The following is a 14,601-nucleotide window of genomic DNA, read 5'->3' as shown; positions in this document are numbered from 1 at the left end:
TGTTCATCTACTTGTTCTGTTCCTTAATTGATTTACTGAAGTGAATGACGTTTACAATATGTTGTGGAACATGGTGAAAGAAACAAGAGCTGAAGGATATTTTCTTTCTATACTTCAACATCTTTTGCTCATTAGAAATGATTATTTTATACGGTAAGCTGAGTCAGACTAACATAGTCCATACTTTTGTTTGTGCATCTTGTTCTTTTCTAAAATTAGGTAACAGTTTTAACTAGGTGGGCCTTTATATTATCTGCTTATTTATATAAATCTTAGATCAGTTTTTTATTTTTTTTATTTTTCATATCTTTAGGTGACATGTTTTAAAGCTAAGGTGTTGTTGAATGCCAAATTATGCTATTTTACATATATATATATATATATATATATATATATATATATATATATATAATTGTCATTTAGTGGAGACTTCCTAAAGCTTTCATTTGAGAAGTCATCTAAATACATGAATTATTAATTACTAATGGATCATGTTTCTCCATGTTAATATGTTTGTGTGTGTGTATATATATATATATATATATATATTTTTTTTTTTTTTTTCTTTTCAATTCTACCATCATGTGCAAATCTCTTTATGTGCTGACTAAAGTGTAGTTGCCAATATTTTCTAGTGTTTTTCAAGTTCTAGTAATTTTCAAGTTCCTGACTAGGATTTCATTATTTTGTATATTAGTAATCAAAAATTTTGTTTTCAATCCATGTAAAGAATTTAACATTTTTGTTATTCACTCTCAGAGAAAGAGCTATGGAAACTGAATGCAGATCAGAGCAAACTATTTTCACTTTTTAAAATTTGTTTTTCTCTTTCTTCTGGTTTTTCCCTTTTGTTCTGATTCTTCTTTCACAACATGACTAATATGGAAATATATTTAACATGATTATACATGTATGTCCTATATCAGATTGCTTGACATCTTGGGGAGGAATGAAAAAACAGAAGGTAGGGGGAAGATTTGGAACTTAGTATATTACAAAAGTGAATGTTTGGAAAAAATAAAACATTAAGTAAAAAACAAGAATATATGTGTGTGTGTGTGTGTGTGTGTGTTTTTGCTGAGGAAATTGGTGTTAAGTGACTTGCCCAGGGTCACACAGCTAGGAAGAAGCCAAAAAATCTGAGGCCTGATTTGAACTCAGATCCTGATTTCAGGGCTGGTTCTCTATCCACTGCTCCACCTAGCTGCCCCCAATTTGTGTGTTTAAGTAGTAGCAGAAAGTTTTTTTTAAGACATTTTATTGTATCATTGCCTATGTCCATTCAAATTACATCACAGAAAGTATATAATTTGTAGTTCTTTTTGTTTTTGTATGTAAATTTAGTTTTAGAAATGTGAATCCTTAAATTTCTTGAACCATTTTTGAAAGTGCTAGCAATACATGTATTGATCAACCTGCCATTTGTGGTAGGGGAGTGGGGGGAAGGAGGGGAAAAATTAGAACAAAAGGCTTGGCAATTGTCAGCGCTGTAAAATTACCCATGTATATATCTTGTAAATAAAAAGCTATAATAATTAAAAAGCAAAAAAGAAAGTGCTAGCAATTATAAATATAACAACATTAGAGATATTGTAATTTCATTTGCTGCCACTGAACTGGCATAGAATCGGATACTTATTCCCCATAGGGCTCTCATGACCCACTTTGTATAGCAATCATCAAATTAATTCCTCATGACCTACTCTAATTCCTTTGATCTCTTTTTCTTCTCTTATTGCCAAAGCTAATATTTCTAATATTGAATAGTAATGGTGATAGTGGGCAGTCTTATTTCATTCCTGATCTTATTGGGAATGGTTCCAATTTATCCCTATTACATATGATACTTGCTGATGATTTTAAATATATGTTACTGATTGTTTTAAGGAAAAGTCCTTTTATTCCTATTCATTCTAGTGTTTTAGTAGGAAAGGGTGTTGGATTTTTATCAAATATTTTTTCTGCATCTATTGAGATAATCATATAGTTTTTGTTAATTTGGTAATTGATATAGTCAATTATGTTAATAGTTTTCCTAATATTGAACCAGTCCTGCTATAGTTTGTCTTGCAGATTTATTACATGAACTAAGAAACAATCTATCAAGTAAAAAAATGTAAAATTTCAAATGCTAAAGATATTCTCAAAAAAAAAATAAAAACCCACTGCATTGAACAGGTAAAAGGACATTTTAAATATGAGGAAAAACAGTTCTGAAGGATAGATTTGGGACTGGGAGCCTGCTATATAACCGGAATATCTAAATTTGGTCTGTGGATCTAAGTATTAAGAACTATTTCTTACAGACAACTGAAATACAGTAGATTACCCACAAAATCAAGTATTTACTTTGGCTTTTCTAACAAATTATACTTTTTAAAAATTACAAATTGTATTTAATTATTTACTTCACTATAGGTAAATAATGTAAAATTGTACTTCTAAGATCAGTATTATAAAACAAAAAATAGAAATTCTATTTCATGATCTTTAGATTTAGAAATGAAGTGAGAACTAAAATGTTGAAAATTAGAAGGATTGACATAAGAATGTCTTTGGAATGTTGGCTTCTAGTAAAGATTGTACTTAAAGACATGTTATCTTTTGAAAAAACCTGACTTGCGTGTATATAACATGTCACAGAAACCTACAAGTTAACTTCTTTTCCCTTAAGACATCAATTTTATTAAGTATTCATTTTAATATTTTCACAAGGATCTTGACCATTTTTATCCAGAATTTTAAAAGATCTCCCTATAGTTCACACTGTAGAATTAATGTTTCTCTGAGTTCCATTGGTCATTCTTATTTTTTATGTTTGGATCTAGTAGGTTAGAATTCTACTTAAACATGGTGCTTAACTAGCAGGCTCCCAGTACCAAATCTATCCTTCAGAATTGCTTTTCCTCATATTTGAAATGTCCTTTCACCCATTCAATGAAGTTCTTTTTTTTTTTTTTTTTTTTTTTTAAGAATATCTTTAGTATTTGAAATTTTACATTTTTTCAACTCCTTCCAAGAGCTGAGTCTTTCTTTTTATGCATTTAAAACTTATTTTAAACATGATATAATATAACAAACTATTTTTCAAGCCTATTAAGAGTCATTTCCTGTTGGACAATGAGCTTCTAGGTATAGAAATGACATTATTTGACATTACATCCCCTGGTTTTTCTTTTTTAAAAATAGTGTTTGTTTTTGTTTTTTGTTTTTTCAATTATATATGAGGACAATTTTAACATTCATTTAAAAATGTTTTTGAGTTCCAAATTTTTCTCCCTATTCTGTTCCCTTTCTTCTCCACTCCCTAAAATAGAAAGCAATTTGATATTTTATATATGTGCAATTATCTATATTGCTTATGTTATGAAAAAAGAAACAGATCAAAATGAAAAAAAAATAGAGTGAAAATAGTATGCTTTGATCTGCATTCATAATCCACTAGTTTTTGCTTCAGATGTGCAGATTTGGATAACATTTTCTATCACGAGTACTTTGGAATTATCTTGGATCATTGTATTGTTGAGGAGAGCTCAGTCATTCATAGTTGATCATTGGACAATGTTGGTGTTAATGGGTACTGGGTTTTTTCTTTTTTCTTTTTTTTTTTTTTTTTTTTTTTTTTTTTACTTTGTATCAGTTCATTTAGATTTCTTTAGGTTTTTTGAAATCATCCTGGCCATAATTTATCATAGCACAATAATATTCCATTACTTTTTTATGCCACACTTTCTTTAGCTATTGCCTAATTGATGTGGCATCTATTCAATTTCAAATTTTTTGTCACTACAGAAAAGATCTATCATAAATATTTTTGTACATAGAGGTCTCTTTCCCTTTTTATGCTAGGAGTGATATTGCTGGATTAAATTGTATGTCCAGTTTGATTGCCCTTTGGGTATAGTTCTAAATTGTCCTTCAAAATGATTAGATCAGTTCACAATTCTACTAGCAGTATATTAGTGTCCTAGTTTTTCAACATCCCCTCCAACATTTACCGTTTTGCTTTTCTGTTGTATTATATTAGCCACTTTGATAACTCCTCTTGGTTTCTCCTTGACTTGACCATCTCGAAGAGTCAAGGAGAAGGAACCTTTAGTAAAAACTGAAGATTATTCTAGAATGCAAAGCATAGCAGAATTCTGAGGAAACTGGAGCTGATGACAAGAGTGAGAGTTTGTTAAATCAAATGTAAATTGAAAGGATCTTTAAAGAAAATTTCTCATAGGTATATAGAAATATAAATTTTTAGAGTTGAATATCTGATATGCTAATCATTTTATCTAATCAGTAATCATCTTTTTAGTTGGAGAATTTGCCAGGGATTGAGTCTAGTTCACTGTTGTACTTTTTCCCCTTGAAAAAAATGACCATAAATTTAGAGTTGTTCCTGTATTATCCCTTTATTAGACCATCATATCAAGTATTGTATTCCATTCTGGGTACCACAGTTTAAGGAGGACATGAATAACCAGAGTAGTATCTAAAGGAACATGGCCAAGATGGTGACAGGTCTTTAATTTATGTCACCAGAAGAATTGGGGATTTGCAGCATTGTCAAGAGAAGACAGGAAATAATAACAAAATATTAACAAAATAATATTAACAAGAAGAACCACTGTCCTTTTGAGGTGGGATCAGGTTTGTTCTGTTTTGTTCCAGAAGGAACAGTGGGTAGATGCTGCAAAGAGAATAAACTGGTATTGATGTGAGGACAAATTAAACATTTTTAAATTGTTGCAAAGTGTGATAAGCTACCTCAAGAGGTGATTAATTTGCTTGTCTTTGGAAACCTTCAAGCAAAGCTTGAATAATCACTTGTAAAACACATTATAATATGATTCCCACTTGTGTAGGGTTTGTACTAAATGTCTATTGACAACTCTTGGAATTTGTATTTTAGTTATACTTTTAATCTGGTCAGAATTCTAAATTTCTTTCTATCCACTATTATTTTTTTGTTTCATTAAAAGGTTTTTCTCTGGTTTCTGCCTGAAAATTAGAGAGACTGAATTTAACTTTAGTCATCTTTGGTGAAATAATTTAATTCTGGTTTTGCATTGTAGATATTTGGCTATGTACTTTGAGAGTTAAGCATTTTATTTAATAATAGCTCTGTGTTAAATTTATTATGGTTGTTTTTGTTATCGTGGAATATTATGAATAAAAAGCAAGATCTGATAAGGCATTTTCTTGAGATATAAGAAAGATACTTGTTATATAATAAATGTGGATTTAAATTTTTTCCTTTTTTGGCTTTAGACCACAGTATTTCAAATTAATTGAAGAATGCATATCTCAGATAGTATTACACAGAGATGGAACAGATCCTGATTTTTCATATAGAAAAAAATTAGATGTTGACTTAAGACAATTTGTAGGTGAGTATGGTTATAGAAAAAATCTTAAAGTTGTGAAGAGATTCAAGGATAGATCATATAGGAATTTCTCATTTTTATAATTTTAGATATTTGTGTTGATCAAGCAAAACTAGAAGAACTTGAAGAAAAAGCATCAGAATTTTCCAGAAAAGTAAGTGACAATCATGAAATGAGTAAGATAAAAAAGAATAATCAGAGATTCCTAGAAAATGAAAGACATATATGAAGTATTGTATATTAGCAAAAACTACACCATTCTTCTTTCTCTTCTCCCTTCCCCTCTCCCTCTCCCCCTTCCCCTCTTCCCTCTCCATCTCCCCCTCCCCCTCCCCCTCCCCCTCCCCCTCCCTTTCCCTCTCCATCTCCTTCTCCCTCTTTCTCTTTCTCCCTCTCCCTCTCACCTTTTTCTGAAGCAATTGAGGTTAAGTAACTTGCCCAGGGCCACACAGCTAGGAAATTCTTGAAATTCTTTAGAATGCCAATTTTTCAGTTTTGTCTAGTGTCAGTATCTTTTTTTAAAAATTTAACCCAGGCATAGTTTGTACCTCTACTTTCCCTATTGATCTGCCCATCTGATCTGGCAGGTTTGGGATTCCCTTTGTGCTTTATGCTATGTACTACAACTCATTGTTTTCTTACAATTTCCTTGGGGTAGCCTTAATGTGTTTGTGGATTGTGGGATATATGCCTACTTCTCCTCATTCTAGTTCTTGAGACCTCACTAATATTCTTTGTATATATATATATATATAAACTGTCAATCACAGTGACAGAATTCACCTTGACATAAAATATTTATTAAATTAAAAGATAAAAAATAATAATGATAACATATAATCAGTAGAAAACAAAACGAAGGTAGAGATATTATCCAGCCATAAATCTGGATTATATTCATCAATGCAGGTAGTGTCCCTAGGAGACAATGGGTACATATACACAAATGGGTAATACCACATGCTGGAATCATTTCACTAGGGTGATCTTATATGTATTGCTGTCCTCCCCTTTAAGAACAATTTGTTTTATACAAAGATGCTTCTCTATTCAGTGTCCTTCTGGTCTACATCACTCTTATGCTAGGCAAAGTCACTCCTTAGTAAGAGACTGAGAAAAGTGTTAGACCCTTTTAAGCCTCTATTCCCTCTAATCCCCAAATCACCATTGCACTTGTTGGTGACAATTTATAGATTATTACAAAGTTCTTCAAGGTGACTCCTTGAATAGTACAGAGCAACTCAGCCATATTTTCATGTAACAGGATTTTTGTTTTCTTTACTTCTGGTAATGCAGAGCCTTTTATCCAATAAGCACAGCTTGAAGAAAAAAATGAGATGCTTAACCTGTTTTGCTTCTTTTTTTCGCTCCCTAACCATAGAGGGCAGTAAAGGCCATCCAGACACTCCTGAGAGGTTTCTTTCTTTTCAAACTACAAATTGCATTAAACAATGTCAAGCTAAAAATCTCTGTACACAGCAATAGGCTTCAGCTCTCTATTCATCTGTACAGCATTTAAGAGCTGTTTCTAGTAACCCAGCTTTTTTTCATCCAATATGCAGAGCAATGTTTCTTTCCACTTATCTGGCTCTGTACCAATAAACTGGAGTTTGCATATCCCATTTTCCTGTGATTCTTGCACTTAGCTGGTTCTCCAGCTTCCTCCTTTGTGTACCTTCTCTGATAATATTGTATTTGGCTTCTAATTCCTCAAGTCAAAGTCCTTTTAAGCAGTGATGCAAAATGCCTCCAGCAATCCTTATATAATGTATCTGTCCCCATAGTCTCTAATCAGTTATTTTATTTTTTTTGCAATTGTGTCATTATGACCTATAAAACTTTACAGTCATATGCAAATAAACTGATGGACCATAATGCTCTGTAGTCATTGTTCTTTCTTTGCTCAACAGTATAAGTATTTTTTCCTGCCCCTGTTAGCAACTAAAATTTTTGTAGGCAAAAAGCAATGGTAATTTCCACTTAGTATAGTGTAGTTCTATTACTTTGTTCATGTTTCAAATATATTTAAAAATTGTTAGATTGAAATCAGATCTAATATTTCAGTAGATTTGTACTCTCTTTGATGACAATCAGAATAGTCTCTAAGTTCTATAAACGCTATAGCCTAGATAGACCTAATTAGTTTTTTTTAAAGTTTTTTTAAGTTTAAGTTTTTAAGGTTTTTTTTAAGTTTTAAGTTTTTTAAGTTTAAGTTCTTTTAAGTTTTTAAGTTTATATTTATTTACATATTTTTAAATATATTATATATATTGATATCTATATATTTAGATAATTAATTTCCTTTTCAATCTATGTATTTTTTTTTTGTGTGGCGAATTTAAAAACATTGGTCTGAGAAGGATTCCATAGGCTTCTCCAGTGTGTCAAGGTAGTTTTATGACATAAAACAGATTAAGAATGTCTGGTTTACATTAATAATCATAATGCTAAAAATTCAGCAAAAAGTTATTATAAGTTCTTTTTGATGTAGTAGCATTTAGTTTAAATTAAAGGATCAAGGTTGTAACTGTATTAGTTTAGTTACCTTTATATAGATGAAAAAATTTAGCCTGCATTTTTATCTCAGTCATTGTCAGAATGCTGTGTGAATGCTGCTATTTGCTAAGATTACTTGGAAAAAAGGTAGATGAGGGAACACAATGATTGTCTACTATTAGAAGACGATTCAAAAGTGAATCTGTCCTGCTGTTAACATGCCATTTTCATTATCTGTGTATATGAAGGATGTTTATTTTAAGTCTATTTTTCTTTTCAGTTTGAAAAAGAATTTATAGTTCACCAAGAAACTCAGTCCCAATTACAGAAAAAAGAAGAAAAGATCACTGAACTCCAAGCAGAATTACAGGCTTTTAAATCCCAGGTAAAAAACAATTCTACACGAGTAAGCAGAATGGATGGATCTGATTTCATAACTGTGTTTTTTCCTTTTCCCAATGCAGATACTTTGTCCATACCTTTTTCATACCATGTAATTCTTTGTTGTTCAAAAATCATCCATAAAGCATTCATCCAATTCACTAGATGTGTCTAGTGACATTAATAATTTCTCTTAATATATTAATATATGTCACTCCTATAGCTAAGTGTTATTACATAAAAGGCCTCTTTCCCTTTTGGCTCATACTTAACCTTGGATATGAATCTAATCTTACTTTACTTCATTGCTAATGTGCTGAATGTATACTTATGTTCACATTGTGACTTTTCTGCCTTTTGTGTTACTTGGAATCTTAAAAAATTGTAGTATTCTTCGATTATCAGAGAATCTAAGAAAGAAAGATAGAGTAGTTGGTAGTCTTAACTATCATGGGATCAGTTATTTAGATAATTCCTAGATGTATCTAGTCAGCTCTATTTTTTTTTTTTTTTTTTTTTTTTTTCTCTCATCATCAATTACTTTTAGGACTCCTAGATCCTAATAATATCTTGTAAACATCTAAAGCTCAACACGTCCAAATAGTCATCATTTTTCCTTCAAAACTCTACTACCCTTTTAAAAATTTTCTCAACTTAGAGGAGAGCAACTATTTTCATTTTTTTTTTAAATAATAGCTTTTTATTTTTCAAACTACATGCAAAGATGGTTTTTAATATTCACCCTTGCAAAACCTTATGTGCCCTATTTTTCTCCCTTCCTCTTCTCTTTCGCTAGATAGTAAGTAATCCAATATAAGTTAAATATGTACAATTCTCCTAAACTTCCATATTTTATCAAGCTGCTCAAGAAAAATCAGGTGAAAAAGGGAAAAAATGAGAGAAGAAAAGTAAGTAACATAAATAACAAAAAAAGTGAAAATATGCTGTGATCCACATTCAGTCAGTCCCCATAGTCTTCTCTCTGGGTGCAGATGGCTCTCTCCATTACATATATGTTAGAATTGGGCTAAATCACCTTATTGTTGAAAAGAGCCACATTCATCAGAATTAATCATCACATAATCTTTTTTTTTTTTTAATTTTAATTTTAATTTATTTTTATTTTTTATTAAGCTTTTTTAAAATTAATTTTTATAATTATAACATTTTCTTTATCAGTACATATGCATAGGTAATTTTTTTTTACAACATTATCCCCTGTACTCCCTTCTGTTTGGAGTTTTTCCCCTCCTTCCTTCCACCCCCTCCCCTGGATGGCAGGCATTCCCATACATATTAAATATCTTATAGTATATCTTAAGTACAATATATATGTGCAGAACTGAATTTTGTTGTTGTTGTTGCAAAGGAAGGATTGTATTCACAAGGTAAAAATAATCTGGGAAGAGAAACAAAACAAAACAAAACAAAAAAAAAAACAATGCTCACAGTTTACACTCATTTCCCAGTGTTCCTTTTCTGGATGTAACTGATTCTGTCCATCATTGATCAATTGGAATTTGATTAGCTCTTCTCTGTGTTGAAGATATCCACTTCTATCAGAATACATCCTCATACAGTATTGTTGTTGAAGTGTATAATGATCCCTTAGTTCTGCTCATTTCACTCAGCATCAGTTGATGTAAGACTCTCCAAGCCTCTCTGTATTCCTCCTGTTGGTCATTTCTTACAGAGCAATAATATTCCATAGCCTTCATATACCATAATTTACCCAACCATTCTCCAATTGATGGACATCCATTCATTTTCTAGCTTCTAGCCACTATGAAAAGGACTGCCACAAACATTTTGGCACATACAGGTCCCTTTCCCTTCTTTAGTATTTCCTTGGGACATAAGCCCGGTAGTAGCACTGCTGGATCAAAGGGTATGCACATTTTGATAACTTTTTGGGCATAATTCCAGATTGCTCTCCAGAATGGTAGGATTCTTTCACAACTCCACCAACAATGCATCAGTGTCCCAGTTTTCCCACAGCCCCTCCAACATTCATCTTTATTATTGTCATCTTAGCCAATCTGACAGGTATGTAATGATATCTCAGAGTTGTCTTAATTTTCATTTCTCTCATCAATAGTGATTTGGAACACTCTTTCATATGAGTGGAAATAGTTTCAATTTCATCATCTGAAAATTGTCTGTTCATATCCTTTGACCATTTATCAATTGGAGAATGGCTTGATTTCTTATAAATTAAAGTCAATTCTCTGTATATTTTGGAGATGAGGCCTTTATCAGAACCTTTAACTGTAAAAATGTTTTCCCAATTTGTACTTCCCTTCTAATCTTGTTTGCATTAGTTTTGTTTGTGCAGAAACTTTTTAATTTGGTGTAATCAAAATTTTCTATTTTGTGATCAATAATGGTTTCTAGTTCTCCCTTGGACACAAACTCCTTCCTCCTCCACAAGTCTGAGAGGTAAACAATCCCATGTTCCTCCAATTTATTTATGATTTCGTTCTTTATGCCTAAATCTTGGACCCATTTTGATCTAATCTTAGTGTCACATAATCTTCTTATTGCCACGTATCATGTTTTCTTGGTTCTACTCACTTCACTTAACATCTATTCATGTAAGTCTATCTAGGCCTTTCTGAAATCTGAATTTGTTAACAAGTATTTTCTTAGTGCTTTTATAGATATTAACCTTGCATAGCAGCTCAAAATGGACTATCAACTTCAAAATCTAGGTTATTCTCTTTTGTGTCATGTTTTACATCTTTTTAATCTTGGAAATTCAAAAATTAACATAAAATGTTCTAATTTATCACAAAATTTCACTTTCACTTGAGAAATTTTGAAAAACAGTTGCACACAAGGAAACAAGGCAGACATAGGCAACTAATTGGTAATACAATAGTCTTATTTATCAAGAATCAATAAGTCAGTTGCTTATAAATGAAAGACTATATAATTACCAATATATTTGTTTTGCAAATTATTTAATATAATATATTAACATAATAAAATAATAGTTATTATCACTTTTAATTTAATATTTAATTTAATCTAAACCATGATTAGAAACAGTAAATTAGCATCCAAATCTTTAAATCTCCAATTAATATATTCAGTTTTACTCTTTGTTTAACTTACTATGAAGAACTAAAAAGTATCACAATATTCAATAAATGAAAATACCAAAACTGTATATAAAGCATGAACACAGAGCTTTCCTCTTAATTTTATTAATATTTTAAAGTGAGTATTTCTTTCAAAAATGGTATCCCAAAGACAAAATCCTCAGCAGTCTTAACTAAAAGCATACTTGTGTCAAATTAAAAGATAACTGGCATAACATGGTGGGAGAGTAAAGTGATGACAATAATGATGACTAAACTTACAAAGTTATGTTGAGAATTACAAATTAATTGGAGATTTAAAGATTTGCCTATGTCTGTCTTGTTTCCTTGTGTTTAAAGCATCTGTGGAATGATTTCTACTTAGTCTTTTTTGTATCATTGAACTCTTTGAGAATCAAGTCTCTACCTTTTTCAGAAAAAAAAAAAAGTTTTTTAAGTGTTTAAAATCTTTTAAAAAAATTGTCACCATAAAACTGTGTGAAAATTTGTGTAAAATAATGAAAAACAAGCAAGTTCTCAGGGTTCTGACATGGATAAATAATTATCTGTTACGCAGTTGCCTTAGTTGAATCTGTTGTTGCTGCTACAGAAGGCTTATTCATAATCCTTCCAATTCTATGAAAACTAGAGCAGATCTTTACTTCTGTTTCTAAGGTAGTAAGAGAATTATTGAGATTCTAGGTTGGAAACTGGTGATACTGTAAATAGTGATTATAGACAAAATAATAATATTGATTCTCATTATTTATGGCATTTTAAGGCTATATTGGCTTTTCCGTTCTGGCAACAGCTACAGTTGCTACAAAATAATGTGTTTTATATTTCAGATTACCTCTAGGAAAACAAGTGTATGTTTGCGTGTATGTGTGTGTGTGCACGTGTACAATGGGAATTGCTTGTACTGTAAATATAATACATTTGTTGAAAATAGTTCGTTGTATCATCTTATATTTATATATGGATCAATTGAAGTAATGGCAGGTTCTACATTTTTCTGACTAAAGCTAATTGAATTTCCATTTTAATGTTACATGTTACCTCTATTAAAAAAGAATAAATATTTCATAGTTTAAAAATGTTGCAGAGATTTTGATACACATTTGATTTGTAAACAATCGTATTAACAGGTCTTTAACAATTAGTTTATTTTATATATTTAAAAAAAAAAAAAAAACTTGCAAAAGGGACCACAGACTTCAGCAGACTTCTAGTGGCATCCTTGACACAAAAAAGTAAACAATCTCAGTTCTAATAGAAAAATAATATGCATATCCTAGTATAAAGTGTATTCTATGTTTTATTAGCAATGACATTTATTTTTTCATGTACAATTTCTTAGCTGATTATTGTGAACTTTAGTAAAAATAATTAATGGTCACTGTCAGAGTTGTGAATTTTTATTTTCGGTCAAATAATAGAAACTTAAGTAATTGAATTTCTTTCCATAGTTTGGAGCTTTACCACCTGGTTCAAAAATCATTTTGCCACAGTCAACAAGAGATGTAACAGGTCAACACTTACCTTCACCACCATCCCTGCCAATGGGTGGAGGTATGCCTTCACCACCGCCGCCGCCACCACCACCACCGCCGCCGCCACCACCGCCGCCGCCTCCCCCACTTCCAGGAATGCCAATGGCTTTTGGTGCACCTCTTCCCCCACCACTCCCTTCAGGATTTCTTGGAGTACACCAATCTCCTCCTCCGTTAACACTCCCATTTGGATTGAAACCAAAAAAAGAATTTAAACCTGAAACTACTATGAAAAGACTGAACTGGTTAAAGGTAAAACACCTCCAAATAGGAAGTATTTTTAAAAAATTCCTTAAGACATATTCATATATCAAACTGTACCCTTTGTACTTTATATGATTTCAGTATTCTTTAGGAAAGTTTAGATTTTCAATAGTTCTTAGGAAAAAGTTCTGGACTTTTTTATTTAATTGAAAGTGCAATGAGTTAGGGTTTCAGAAAAGTTCTGCCCTTCTCCCCCCTCACTTTTTCCCTCCAACTTTTCCCCTCCCCAAAAAAGAAGCAGCTATGAGATGTTTCTAAGTGGAAACAAAGTCCATAAAATAAGGTAGGTGATAAATCTTGTCTTACTATACTCTGCCCTATTCAGTTCTCTGAAATATTACATTCATTTTTTGGTGCTAATGTTGGCACTTAGTGGGCTTTTAAATGTTTATTGATTGCTTGATATCTATGAAAGACATTAGGAAATGGAATTTTGCCAAGGAATATTACTAGAATAATGTGAATTATTACTAGGATGATGTGAGTTCTGCTGGTCATACTGTATGTATAAGTTAAAATCTAGGGTATGTATAACCAGTAAAAAAGAAGATTTAGAAGGCCATATGATATCTTTTTTTAAAATATTTGAAAGATGATCATGTGGTAATTTTGAAAAATAATGATTCCAATATAATTTATATTCCAATATAATTTTATATTGAGAATCAGCTTATGGTGGCATTTATTTGAATATTATAATAGTATTAAGATTAGGTGGATTACTCTGCTTTTCAATTGGTTGTTTTAAATTTTTCTGTGAATCTTCCAGTTCCATTTTTACTAATGCAAAGGTGATTGGGGAAGTTTTTCAATATTGGTATTCCCTAACAAAAACTAAAAAATAGATCACTGATATGTATGGAAATATATCATGGGGTGAGAGAGGTCTTCATTATAGCATTAGTTTGGTTCTTTAAAAAGTTATTCTGAAGAGAAATTTAATACATTGATATTCAGACTAGATCTAGTCACATAACTAAAGAATTTTATCAATTGTAAGCAGATTAGATTTTCTTTGACAATAGACATTTGTCATAACCAACTCTTCTTACTTAAGATAGCACTTAACTCTTAGAATCATAGAATTCTAGAGTGTGAAGTGACATTTTGGGCCAGCTAAGTGGTTCAGTGATACAGTGGTGGATCTGCAATGAGGAAGATTCATATTTCTGAGTTCAGTTCTGACTTTAATCTCTAATTAATAGTGTGTCTCTGGCAAATCACATAACCCTTCTAACTTTATTTTCCTTGTCCGTAAAATGAGCTACAAAAGAAAATAGCAAACAATTCTAGTTATTTGCCAAGAACACCCTAAATGGAGTCATGATGAGTTGGAAATGACTGGAAAACAATGGAACAATAATAATGAAGTGACCCTTGAGATTATGTATCCTGTCCATGTAATTTTACAGATGAAGAATCTGAAGCCAAGAATTGGTCATTTGG

General features: G+C 31.3%; 1 protein-coding gene across 2 annotated transcripts in view; it reads left to right on the top strand.

The window, feature by feature from the left end:
- The window catches only part of DIAPH3 (diaphanous related formin 3), a 424,016-nt gene that overhangs the window by 140,576 nt on the left and 268,839 nt on the right, over positions 1-14,601 (top strand). For both annotated transcript variants that reach the window (XM_074299215.1, XM_074299214.1), the window contains 5 exons: positions 37-153; positions 5,263-5,381; positions 5,468-5,532; positions 8,155-8,259; positions 12,808-13,143. In XM_074299215.1, coding sequence (XP_074155316.1) covers positions 37-153; positions 5,263-5,381; positions 5,468-5,532; positions 8,155-8,259; positions 12,808-13,143 — 742 coding nt within the window. The remainder of the gene's footprint in view (positions 1-36; positions 154-5,262; positions 5,382-5,467; positions 5,533-8,154; positions 8,260-12,807; positions 13,144-14,601) is intronic.

The sequence above is a fragment of the Sminthopsis crassicaudata genome, chromosome 3 (assembly GCF_048593235.1).
Source record: "Sminthopsis crassicaudata isolate SCR6 chromosome 3, ASM4859323v1, whole genome shotgun sequence".
NCBI lineage: Eukaryota > Metazoa > Chordata > Mammalia > Dasyuromorphia > Dasyuridae > Sminthopsis > Sminthopsis crassicaudata.
Note: the sequence above shows the minus strand (reverse complement) of the source record. Positions and strands in the feature narration are given on the sequence as shown.